This window comes from Cajanus cajan, chromosome 1 (genome assembly GCF_000230855.2).
Source record: "Cajanus cajan strain Asha chromosome 1, NIPB_CcT2T_4, whole genome shotgun sequence".
Classification (NCBI taxonomy): domain Eukaryota; kingdom Viridiplantae; phylum Streptophyta; class Magnoliopsida; order Fabales; family Fabaceae; genus Cajanus; species Cajanus cajan.
Window position 1 is genome coordinate 28,361,149 of NC_138517.1, and position 11,603 is coordinate 28,372,751.

An 11,603-nucleotide genomic window follows, 5' to 3' on the forward strand; every position below is an offset into this window, starting at 1 on the left:
ATTACTATCAATATATTTTTTCTCTATCATTTTATTCTGTCTTTACAACTATTTTTCTTTAATCCTGATCGCGAGAAACCATACAAAAGCTTTTCCCTATCATGTTGGCCTTTTACATATTCATCGTAGCAGCATCACACAAATAAGTGTGGACTTCGTTGCATAAAACCAAAAAGAAAAGGAAGGAAATATACCATCCGAATCCTAGGATAAGGTTTGTCAAAAAAATCCTAGGATAAGATCATTAATTTTTATTTATGATGATTCCTTGGATAAGACAAACACAATATACCGTCGTGGGCCCATGTTCACCTTGCCCCCAAATTATTAAGCCATTTCGAGATATTTTACCTTTATATCTTGTGAAAAACAGAAGGATTTTTTTTTCTTTTTAAGAGAAATAATAATAATAATCACCCTAACAGTGTAGCCCTTTTTCTAATATTTTTTTTATTATTGATTGAAAATAACAAATTTTAGTGAATTTTATTACTATGTTACAAGAAAAACTAATTAAATAATATATAAAATCTATAAAATTTGTAAATTTCAACCAATATAAAAAGTATAAAGGAGTATTTTTAAGCTTCCTATTTTTATATATAAAGATAATATTGATGAAAATATTTATGGACTATGTCAATAGTATTACAGTTTAAACTTTTTACGTCGATTGTTTTATATATTCTACATTGATTGTTTAACTAATGTAGATTTAGAAAATGTAAAAAGTTAGAAATTTCTACGATGATTATTAAATAACTGATTTAGAAAGTAGTTGCCTCAAGACCGTACCATAATAAACAACAGTTTTCCTGAAGTTATCATTTTATTTGTCACTGAGTGCATATATATACTCATTGATCACCTTCCCACTAAGTTTCCTTCAGTTATCATTGTAAACAAGTGTTGTTCACCTTCACTGCGTGATCCATTCCACACCAATTCATTTGAACGCAAAACGCGAAAGGATGCGGAAACTCGTTAGGTTTGTCGATAATGCACATCATTTGAAAGTCTTGTCGTGTTGATCAGTCTATAATCTATATAGCACTCTCGTGCGGTAGCACCAGACATAAGACATCGTGAAATGTTGGTTTAGGTCGTGAGGCAGCAAGTCCAATATATTTAAGTGGGTGAAAAGAAGAAAGAACGTTACTACAACCCAAGAGTTTGTCGCGACTAGTTAGAAGAATAAGAGTAGGAGTGTGTAAAAAATTTAAATTAATATGAACCGTTTCATAATCAATTCGATCCGTATTGACAAAAAACCAGAATCGATCTATTTTATAAAATTGGTTAAGTTATCTAATCCATTTTTACAAAGTGAATTGGTTCGGTTTGATTTTATTTATAAAAAAATTATCCCTATATCAGTAAAATAATGGACAATTGTACCGCCCCAAACCGATTCAATTTCAAAAAAATTGATTCATATTTAAAAAAAAAAAACAAATCAATCTACTTTATAAATAACGGATTGATTAACCAATCTACTTTTATAAAATAGATCAGTTTAATTCGATTTGAATTATTAAAAAAATCGATCAATGAACACTCCTAAACACAAGTATTTGTGTGAAATCGTGCCAATTTTACATTATTTTTTTTTTAACAGCAAAAAATTATATATTGATGAGATATAAGAAATACCTTTAAGTCTTTTACATAAATAACATCATATAGATCCCAATTTTACATTATTACTTGCATTATAGTTTTGCAAGGACATTATACATGTGCAATTTATAACTAATCTAAGATATTCCCTTTTACATCAGTTAAATTTTAATTAATATAAGATATTCAATTACCATAGATTACAAAAGAAATCGATGTACAAAAGTTCTCTTAAATTTTAAAATTGTCATTGCATTACTTTTTATACCGATTATTTAACGAATGGTGCAAAATGGTCGATATTGTATAATCCTTTTTCTAGTAGTGCGAATAATTAATTTTAGTGAGGTGGATAGTTAGTTCCTTACATGTTGACAGGGGTTTGTAATAATTTACTTGACTTGGTAGATAATATACAAGGCTAACTATCTAACAATTTAACTAATTTTTATTTACAAGACTTGAACCATTTCCTTACATGTTGAAAGGGGTTCAATTATTGCATATAGGGGAAAAAACCTTTGTAACAAGAGGCAAAATTCACTTTGATGATTTTTACAAGTCAAAAAGACAGTCTATGATTATCGATTAGAAGATTGATATCCTTGGTATATACAAAAGGGATTTAAGTCTAATACTTTTTTTTTTAAGAAATTTGAGCCCAATCATTCGTAGACTAATGATATGTTGAAAAATATAAAAATAAAAAATTTGATCAAATTAACTAATCCAAAACTTAAAAAAATTCAACTATCAAAAAAATGAATAATTAAAAATATATTATATTAGATTCAAAACAATATTTTGAAAATCATTTTAATTCAAACCAAACTTATATAAATCTATATAAGGTTTTCTTTGAATTATTAGAGGTAGGAGTTAAAGACTAGGAGAGAAAATAGATTAAGTGGCATGTCAAGAGCCTACAACCTATTTAAGACTTGACTTAATTAGTGTGGCTTATTTATTAAAAATATTAGGCTTATACAATTTTTTCTTATAATTTTAGCATGTGAAGCATATGATGGATGGGGAGCGGGGTGCTAACCTAGTTAGGGTCCTCCTCTTCATAGTGATGCTATACCACATCTACCTTTCTTTCAAAAAAAATTGTACAACTTGACAAGCCTATTTAAAATATATTTATATTATATATTAATTTATAATTAATATTTATATTTAACATATAATTATTAATAATAAATATTTAATTTTTAAGACTTTAAATAAGCTTTTGGGTCAACTCACATTAAAAAAATTGAAACAAAAATATAGGTTAGATTTAATGATTTTATTGTCTGGTTTAAACCCACAAAAACATAACTTGATTTGACCTATTTATACCGTTAGTTATGCTACACACAAGAAGACTTAGGTTTTTGATTTTTATTGTTGTCATTATAATGAAATAGTTTTTAAATATTTTTAAAAATTTGTAAACTTAATCTATTTATTAAAAATTTATAATTTAATGTAGTTAAATCACTAAATTTTGATACAGAATAAAAAAATAAAAAAATAAAATCAAGTTACGGTTTTATCATCATACGTACCAATTATAGTTGTATAAATAGATGAGAAATTTTATGGTACTCATCTTATTTGAGAGCGTATCGGTACAGTTTTTTATATTTTATATTTTTAATAATTTATTTAAATAAGATTTATAATATTTTATTCTTTTAATATTTAATTATTTGGTCATTTTATTTTTATTTTATATATTTTAATTTATTTGTAATAATATTATTATATTTTAATAGTTTAATTTTAATAATTTTTTAAGTATATTTTAATCTTTTCACTTAAAATTTTTGAATTTCTATATTTTAATTTTAATAATTTTTTAAGTATATTTTTTGTCTTTGTCTTAAATTTTTGAATTTCTATATTATAATTTTAATAATTTTTTATTTCTACTATTTATTAATTTTTTTCTTTTTTTAATATTTTATAATATTATTGAAATTTTATAATTTTAATCTTTATAATTTTTTACTTTTCATTTTATAAATAATTTAAATTATTTATTTTATAATTTAATTAGAATTTTTTTAAATTTTTATAAGTTTTAGTAAAAAAAAATATTAAAATTCCTCGATCTTTAAGAATACCGTAGCAACTTAAAAAAAAAAAATTATTTACCAAAGTATTTACCAATCTGGTGTAATCAACGTCAGAAAACGCTATTCAAACTTGAGTTTTCCGATCCACGTCAGCTTTGTTTTGTTTCATCAAGGACAGTTGGCATCCACATGTACGCTATGTGAAAGTGTACTACCACTGGCATTTTGTTGAAAATGCTAGTTGCTAGCTAGAAGACAAATTTATTGATATTGTCCTGTGAATCTTGTTTAGCTAAAGTAAAATTTAATGAATTGTTTAATTTTTCTTCCAGTCATCGGTATATTTTCACTTTACTCATATGGTTATTACAAAATTGAGCTTATTTCATCGAAAATATTCAAGTTTCATTTTTTGGTTCATAGAAACAGACTCTATCCTATAATTAGGAATACTTAAAAATTTTACTTGTTCTTTTCATACCACATTTTATCGGTGTAAATAATTTTTTATTATTATTATCTTGATTTCTATTTATAAGACTCAAATTAAAATAATTGTTCGATCCTTTTTATAAAATTTAATTTATATTATCTCATATATTAGAAATATTTAAACTAAAATATTTTTAATTAAAATGTATTCTTTTAATTTTGGTAAAATATATTAATTATAAGTTTTTTTAAATAGCACATACTCTAATTAGTTAAAAGATATATGAGTATTAATTAGAAAATAGAAGCAGTACGTGTTTAATATTTTTAACTGAATTAATTACTTTTCTTAATCTTGATAAATTAAGTAATTGAATCTTATATATAAGAATAGAGGTAGTACATGTTTATGTACAATTTTTTAGTCATGAAAGTTGTTGTGTTATTTGAGAACTAGATAAATGGTTCAAAACTTGTTTGATGGATGTAATACTATGTGTTTTAATATTTTTATTGCATGTTGATTTTATATATGTTGGCTTATGATGTTATGTTATGTTGTTATTTGCTTTATAAGGCTTTGAGGGTCAAGGGATTCTTCAGAGCTAAGTTCTTTATAAATGTTTGAAGTTGATGTCAAAGTTGACCAGAATAAGGGGATGTATATAAGTAAAGTTAGATGAAAACACATAGAAGGGGGTTGAATATGTGTGTGTGCGAACAAAGGAATTTTAAACCTGTTTAATTTTCGCAAAGAGACTCTTGTTCGTCTGATAAAAATATGATTTTAAGCATTTGAAGACAGTGCAAGATTTGCTTAGCAAAAGGTTTTGCGTCTGAGAGTTTATCGTATGCTCAAGGAAAATGTTTCTTAATATAATAACTTAAGTGCATGTATTTTCTGTCTGAAGATAGTTGCATTGAGAAATAAGTAGTAGACGAACTTTCAGTATAATAAATTAGCTAAACAAAGTTTGTGTCTGCGTCTGAGTAATAGATAAAGAGTGTAAAGTGTTTTATACTGGTTCGCTCAGAATGAGCTACTTCCAGTCTCCTTCAATTGAAGGGTTCCACTAGATTTTCAATTAAGTACAAAAGAATTATCGACCACTTCTGACCCGCCAACTTCACTTATAAGCGCTAGTAATCTTTGATCAACCTTTTCAGGCTCGCAATGAGTATTCTCAACCACTCCTGGTTAGCCAACTTCATTCATTGGCTATAGTATTCTTTAATCAGCCTCTTCAGGCTCGCAATGAGTATTCTCGACCACTCCCGGTCTCGACCACTCCTGGTTCCGAGTGTCGCAACCCGAAAATTTCGGATCTCGCGACCTATGGTTTAGACATCCTTTTAAAGATCTCATCAATTAAAGAATTCCCGGACACCAGACTAATCCTTAATCAATGGTTTTGAAAATAGGTTCATGGAGTCGCCACCAATATTTTACTAATGGAAAAAGAAAAGGTTTTTTTTTAAGGTCCAGTAATGGCCTTGATAACCAGAATTGGATTCGGGGGTCGATTACGTATAGAAAAGGTATTAAGCACCCCTACAACGCCCTAAATTGGTACCTTATGATGAAATTAACACGATAAGAATTAATAAATAAAATATTGAATCCCCTTTATTAATATTTATTTACATGCTTAAAATATAAATTAAGCGATTAACTCTAAAGTATCTACATTATGAAGTTTATTATAACAAAAAAAGAGATAAAGATGAGAAATAAAAGGAAGAGAAGAAGATTGACTGAAATACCTCTTGAACGAGCTTTATTGAATCTTCAAATATGGTGAATGTGCTTTGTGGCGACCTTTCGCATTACAGTATGTCTCACAGATCTCAAGAAATACAATAGGAGGGAGAGATAAGATAGAGATGCGACACAAATCTCAAGAAATACAATAGAAGGGAGAGAGATAGAGAATTTTAGTGCTTAAAAGAGTCTTATTCAAAATTTCTCTGGCTGCCCTGAGAACTGTGCCCGACGCTTCTATTTATAGGAATCAGAAGGGGACCAGAACACCCGTTCCGGATTTGGAACGGCCTGTTCTGGGCCAGTCGTTATGTGCAAATTACGCACCCTGGAACGGCTCGTTCTGAAAACGGAACGGCCCGTTCCAGAGTGGAAAGTAGCACAAAGTTCCCCTTTCTAGAACGGCCCGTTCCAAATTTGACTTGTTTTGGAACGGCTCGTTCTGGTATTGGAACGGCGCGTTCCAACCTAGGACTCTTTAGGATTTTGGTCACGTTGGAATGGCCCGTTCTGATATTGGAATGGGTCGTTCCAGACCGTTCCGATTTTGGAACAGCCCGTTCCGGGCTACTAAAACTACCTTATTTTGCCTTAAGGCCTTTTGATGTCCTGTCTTGTTGTTTGCCTGCTTCGGGAGCCCCTTCCCTTCATAACGGAGGTCCATTTCCTTGTTTGTGTGCCCCCGGACGAAATTGGGTGTCTACAGCTGCCCCTCTTTACTTGTCCTTTGGAGTAGCTATGTGTTGCTTTTCCAAAGGCAAGTAAAGATGTAGACATTTCGTTCGGGTCTCCTCCTCGTCTCTTTGGCGTTGGCGCTTCTACGTTCCTTCTCTTGGATAGGTGTAGGCCCTTTAGAGCAGTTGAGTGTTGGTTGCATACTCTATTGGGTAACAAGGTTGACGAACTGTACACCTGATCTTCGATCTTTAAGTAGATGCTCCATTGTTTCTCTTGTGATAGTGCGTTCTTTTATTTGTAGCTTGTTGAAGAGGGAGTATTTTCGTAGCTTAGCTTCCCTCACGACTTTGTCGTATACCGGATTGGGAGGTGACTACAGTCTCTCCAGACCTTTCCCTCACGGCTTTGTCGTATACCGGATTGGGATGTGAGTACAGTCTCTCCAGACCTTTCCTTCACGACTTTGTCGTATACCGGATTGGGATGCAAGTACAGTCTCTCCAGACCTTTCCCTCACGACTTTTTCGTATACCAGATTGGGATGCGAGTATAATCTCTCCAGACCTTTCCTTCATGGCTTTGTCGTATACCGAATTAGGAGGTGGGTACAGTCTCTCCAGACCTTTCCCTCACGGCTTTGTCGTATACCGGATTGGGATGTGAGTACAGTCTCTCCAGACCTTTCCCTCACGACTTTGTCGTATACCAGATTGGGATGCGAGTACAGTCTCTCCAGACCTTTCCTTCACGGCTTTGTCGTATACCGAATTAGGAGGTGAGTACAGTCTCTCCAGACCTTTCCCTCACAGCTTTGTCGTATTCTGGATTGGGATGTGAGTACAGTCTCACCAGACCTTTGTTGTATTTTGAGGAAATTGTCGGTGCCTTCATTGGTTTGCTTGACTTGTGATAGATATTGCCCCAAGGATGTTGGGCAGGAGGTGTGTCGTGATGCCTCTAATTAGGGCTTCTTTTGTCTTTTGTTCAGAGGTTGTCAATTGGAATTTGTGTTTCCCTTTTTTGGCTTTTCTTGTTGGGATGTAGAAATGTTGAATGCTTATTTATGCAAGATTTATTTATTTATTTTTGAATAATCCCGCTTGGATAAAGAAAGCTTTCTAAGTGTGTGAAATGCTTTTGGATGCATGCAATGCATTTTGATCTTAGTTTTTAGAAGGTGGCTTCCCTTTTCTCCTTCTCACGAATAAATTACATTGCTTGATGCACAACATTTAGTTGTATTGGCCGTTTGATGTATTGAACCAATTTGGGGCTCTCCTTTTTCTTCTTTTTTGTTTAGACACCCTAACTTTTGCCTAGGATGTATCCTAGCGGGTATTTTTGCTCTTTTTTTTTGCCCTAATTTTTGCCTAGGATGCCCTTTGCGGGTTTTCATCCCAGCGGGTTATTTTCATTTTTTTTGGACATGTTCAAATTTTGACAACCATCAACAATATATGTCATTGGGATGGGACAAGACAGAAAGGAAAAAAAAGGATGATTTAGAATGAATATGTGGTTGAGGTAGGTTAGTGTTTAAGTTTTTTAAACAAACATTTCTTTGGATAATTATTATAATCATTCTTCTAATTGTCTTGGACTACACATCTGAGTTTGGGGCAGAGTCTTCAAAAAGTTTTGGCCTTTAGCAGGAGTATTCAAGCCGCCTTTTGGTTTTCAACTTGGAAAGTCGTCACTTGCTATTTTTAATCTTTATAGATCCCTAATTTTTGCCTAGGACATATCCTAGCGGGAACTTTTGGTATTTTTTTTTTGCCTAGGACGCCCTTTGCGGTTTTTCATCCTAGCGATATTTTGCAAGTGACTTCTTTGCTTTGACAAAACCTCCTGCCATCTGTGTTTGGGAGGACTAATGTCTTTGGTGATTAACACTGCCCCCATCCGTACACCAAGGAGAAAGATGCTGCCCCGGCCTACTGGTGTTGAGAGTTCTTTCATGGACCGAGATTTGTGCTTCCTTTGTCAACCAAATTGAGTTGATGTTTTTGTAAGATTCTTCTTGTGCAATGAGAATCTTATGATTTTGCATTTGATCACTTTCTTATCCTTTTATGTTTCGAGGAAGTGATCTCTTTAGACTCAGATAATGCGTCGTAGATGTTCGAAACTTTGATTAATTTTATTATCTTCAGTTATGTCTATTTTTGTTTTCTTTTTTTTTTTTGTTTTGTTTTGGTTTTTGGGCACTATGATTGGTTTTAGATTTTAGTGATAAGAGGGAGAAGGGAAAAAAATAGAGATTTGTAAAAATGACATATCTTATTGATGAATGTAAAAACTTATACAAGCCCTTATTTTGAACTCGTGACCATGGGCGAAGGTCATGAGTTTTAGCATGAATTAAATTTTATTTTATTTTATTTTTATTTTTATTTTTATTTTTGAAAAAGAGAGCCCCCTACTCTAGTAATCTCTCAATTTTATACTCTAAGATCACTCCTCGTCATGCTTGTACAATGGGTGCTTGTCGATGCTAGGTGTGTTGGTGTCAAATTTCAACCACCTAGCGTCTATAAGTCCTTGTACACGGAATTGTAGGGCCTTGCATCGTTCCCTAGAGTGCCCCAGAGAGTTAGAGTGATAGTCACACCTTTCCTCGGGTTTGTACCACGGCAGGTAAGGAGGGTCCATCTTCTTCGTTGGAGGAAGTTGGACTATCATCGAAGCCTCTAGGAGTTTAGGTAGTAACTCTGCGTATGTGGTGGGGATTTTGTATACTACCTTGTCATCTCTAGGCTTTGCCTGTGGTGTGACTTGAATTTTTGGAGTAAAGATGACGGCGTGGACCCCTTCTTCCCTCTTCTTTTCATAGATCTTCCTAGGGTCATAACTTGTCGGAGCCTTCCCTATCTTCCCGCTTTTTAAGCCTTGCTCAACCCTTTCACCTATGGTGACTATATTGGCAAAAAGGGTCGACGTGTTGCCTATCATCTTGTCATAATAGGGTCCACTTAAAGAGTTGATGAACATTGTCACCATCTCCTTGTTAGATAATGAAGGCTCTATTTGCGCAACCAATTCTCTCCATCTCTGTGCATAGGTTTTGAAGGACTCATCGCCCTTCTTGCTCAAGCTTTGTAAATCATACCTATCAGGAATTAGGTCGATGTTGTACTTGTATCGACGAAGAAAAGCATCGGCTAATTGTTTCCATGTTTGGATCTTCCCTCCATCTAGCTGCATGTACCAGTTGAGAGCAGTATCTGAAAGGCTTTCTTGAAAATAGTGTATCAGGAGCTTTTCATTGTCCACGTAGGCTGTCATCTTCCAACAGTACATTGTTAGATGTCCTTTTGGGCAACTGGCTTCGGTGTACTTTTGGAAGTCAGGGACTTTGAACTTGGTGGGGAATTGGATGTCTTGCACCAAGCACATATCAGCAGCCTCTTGAACGTCAAAACTGTGGCCTTCCACAACTCTCAGTCTTTCTTCCAAGGCGTTCAGATGATCTTTGGAAACGTCATCGACGTTGCTAGTACTATTGTCGTGCTGCAATTTATTCATGGCTTCAAGCATTCTAGCCATTTGTTCCTTGAGCTGTGCAAGCTCCTCATTGAGGACACGATTTCTTTCCTCTAGACCTTCCATAACTTTTATCTTTTGAGCTCGTGTGAGTACGAAATGTTGGAAAGCCACCTTTAAGGGATAAGATAATTTCCTATTAAGCTTATTTAAATGATAATGCATGAAGGAGGTCTCTCAACAAAGACTTGGTAGCCACTCCTTTGAACATGAGATCAAAGTGTCCCTTTTTGTAAATTTTTACGATGTAACAAAGGTCACACTAGTTGGAGTTCATCAGTCTTTGTGAGAAATCTCCTAGTGATCATAGAATGTATGTGGCATGCATGTCCCTTCTTTTTACTCTCTCTTTTATTTATTTATTTATTTTTTATTTTTTGAAAAATGCATGATGCCCCCCTTTTTAAAGAGGGGATGTATGATTCTCACAGATCTTATTTTCACACTAGGTTTTCTCTCACATGATAATGCATTTTTATTTATTTATTTTTTTTTGTGTTTTTCTTTACCTTAGGGGAATTATAAAAAATAAATGAATGGTTTGAATAGACAAAATGTAACAAACATATGCTCATAAATCCACAAGCAGTCGCGTATAAATCCATGGTCTGTGGTCCCTGTTAAGAAAAGTGCATTGTATAGGGCGGTTCTAATTATCCTCACTTTGGTCTTAAGGTCCCCAAGGTGCCCCCATTATAGGGACCAAGTATCTCTGTCACTGTCACCTGGCAAACTCTAAGGTCTGTCGCAGTATTTCGGGCTAGAGTAACCGGTTATCACCTTAAGCATGATTTCCGACAAGGCTCGCAGGCTCCAAGGCCAAACTTGGGCCGGTCGTACGTCAACCACTCCCTATGTTTAATACCCTCATGCCCCCGGGTGTAGGGGGAACTGTTGTGTGCAAAGGTTTGTGTACAATTTTTTATTCCAAACATGTGCAAAATTTAAATAAACAAACAGATATCAAAGCCAAACAAAGAAAACAAACAAGGTAAAGGGGAAAGATATTTAAATTATTATTCTTATTTTATTAACTTCATTATTTATTTGGGCCTGACCCTCTTAAAACTTCCCTAGTGGAATCGCCATCTGTCGCAACCCAAAAATTTCTGATCTCGCAAGACATCCTTTTAAAGATCTCATCAATTAAAGAATGCCCGGACACCAGACTAATCCTTAATCAATGGTTTTGAAAATAGGTTCATGGAGTCGCCACCAATATTTTACTCAAAACATTAGAAAAAGAAAAGGTTTTTTTAAAGGTCCAGTAATGGCCTTGATAACTAGAATTAGATTCGGGGGTCGATTACGTGTAGAGAAGGTATTAAGCACCCCTACAACGCCCTAAATCGGTACCCTATGATGAAATTAACACGATAAGAATTAATAAATTAAATATTGAATTCCTTTTATTAATATTTATTTACATGCTTAAAATATAAATTAAGTGATTAACTCTAAAATATCTACATTATGAAGTTTATTATAACAAAAAAAAAAGA

The 11,603-nt window shown here is 33.3% G+C and overlaps 1 protein-coding gene across 1 annotated transcript; it reads right to left on the reverse strand.

Annotated features, from left to right (window-relative positions):
- Positions 1-9,012: 9,012 nt before the first annotated feature.
- Positions 9,013-10,167, reverse strand: LOC145954105 (uncharacterized). The gene has a single exon (XM_083067828.1). The coding sequence runs from the start codon at positions 10,165-10,167 to the stop codon at positions 9,013-9,015; it is 1,155 nt and encodes a 384-aa protein (XP_082923954.1).
- Between the last annotated feature and the right edge of the window lie 1,436 nt (positions 10,168-11,603).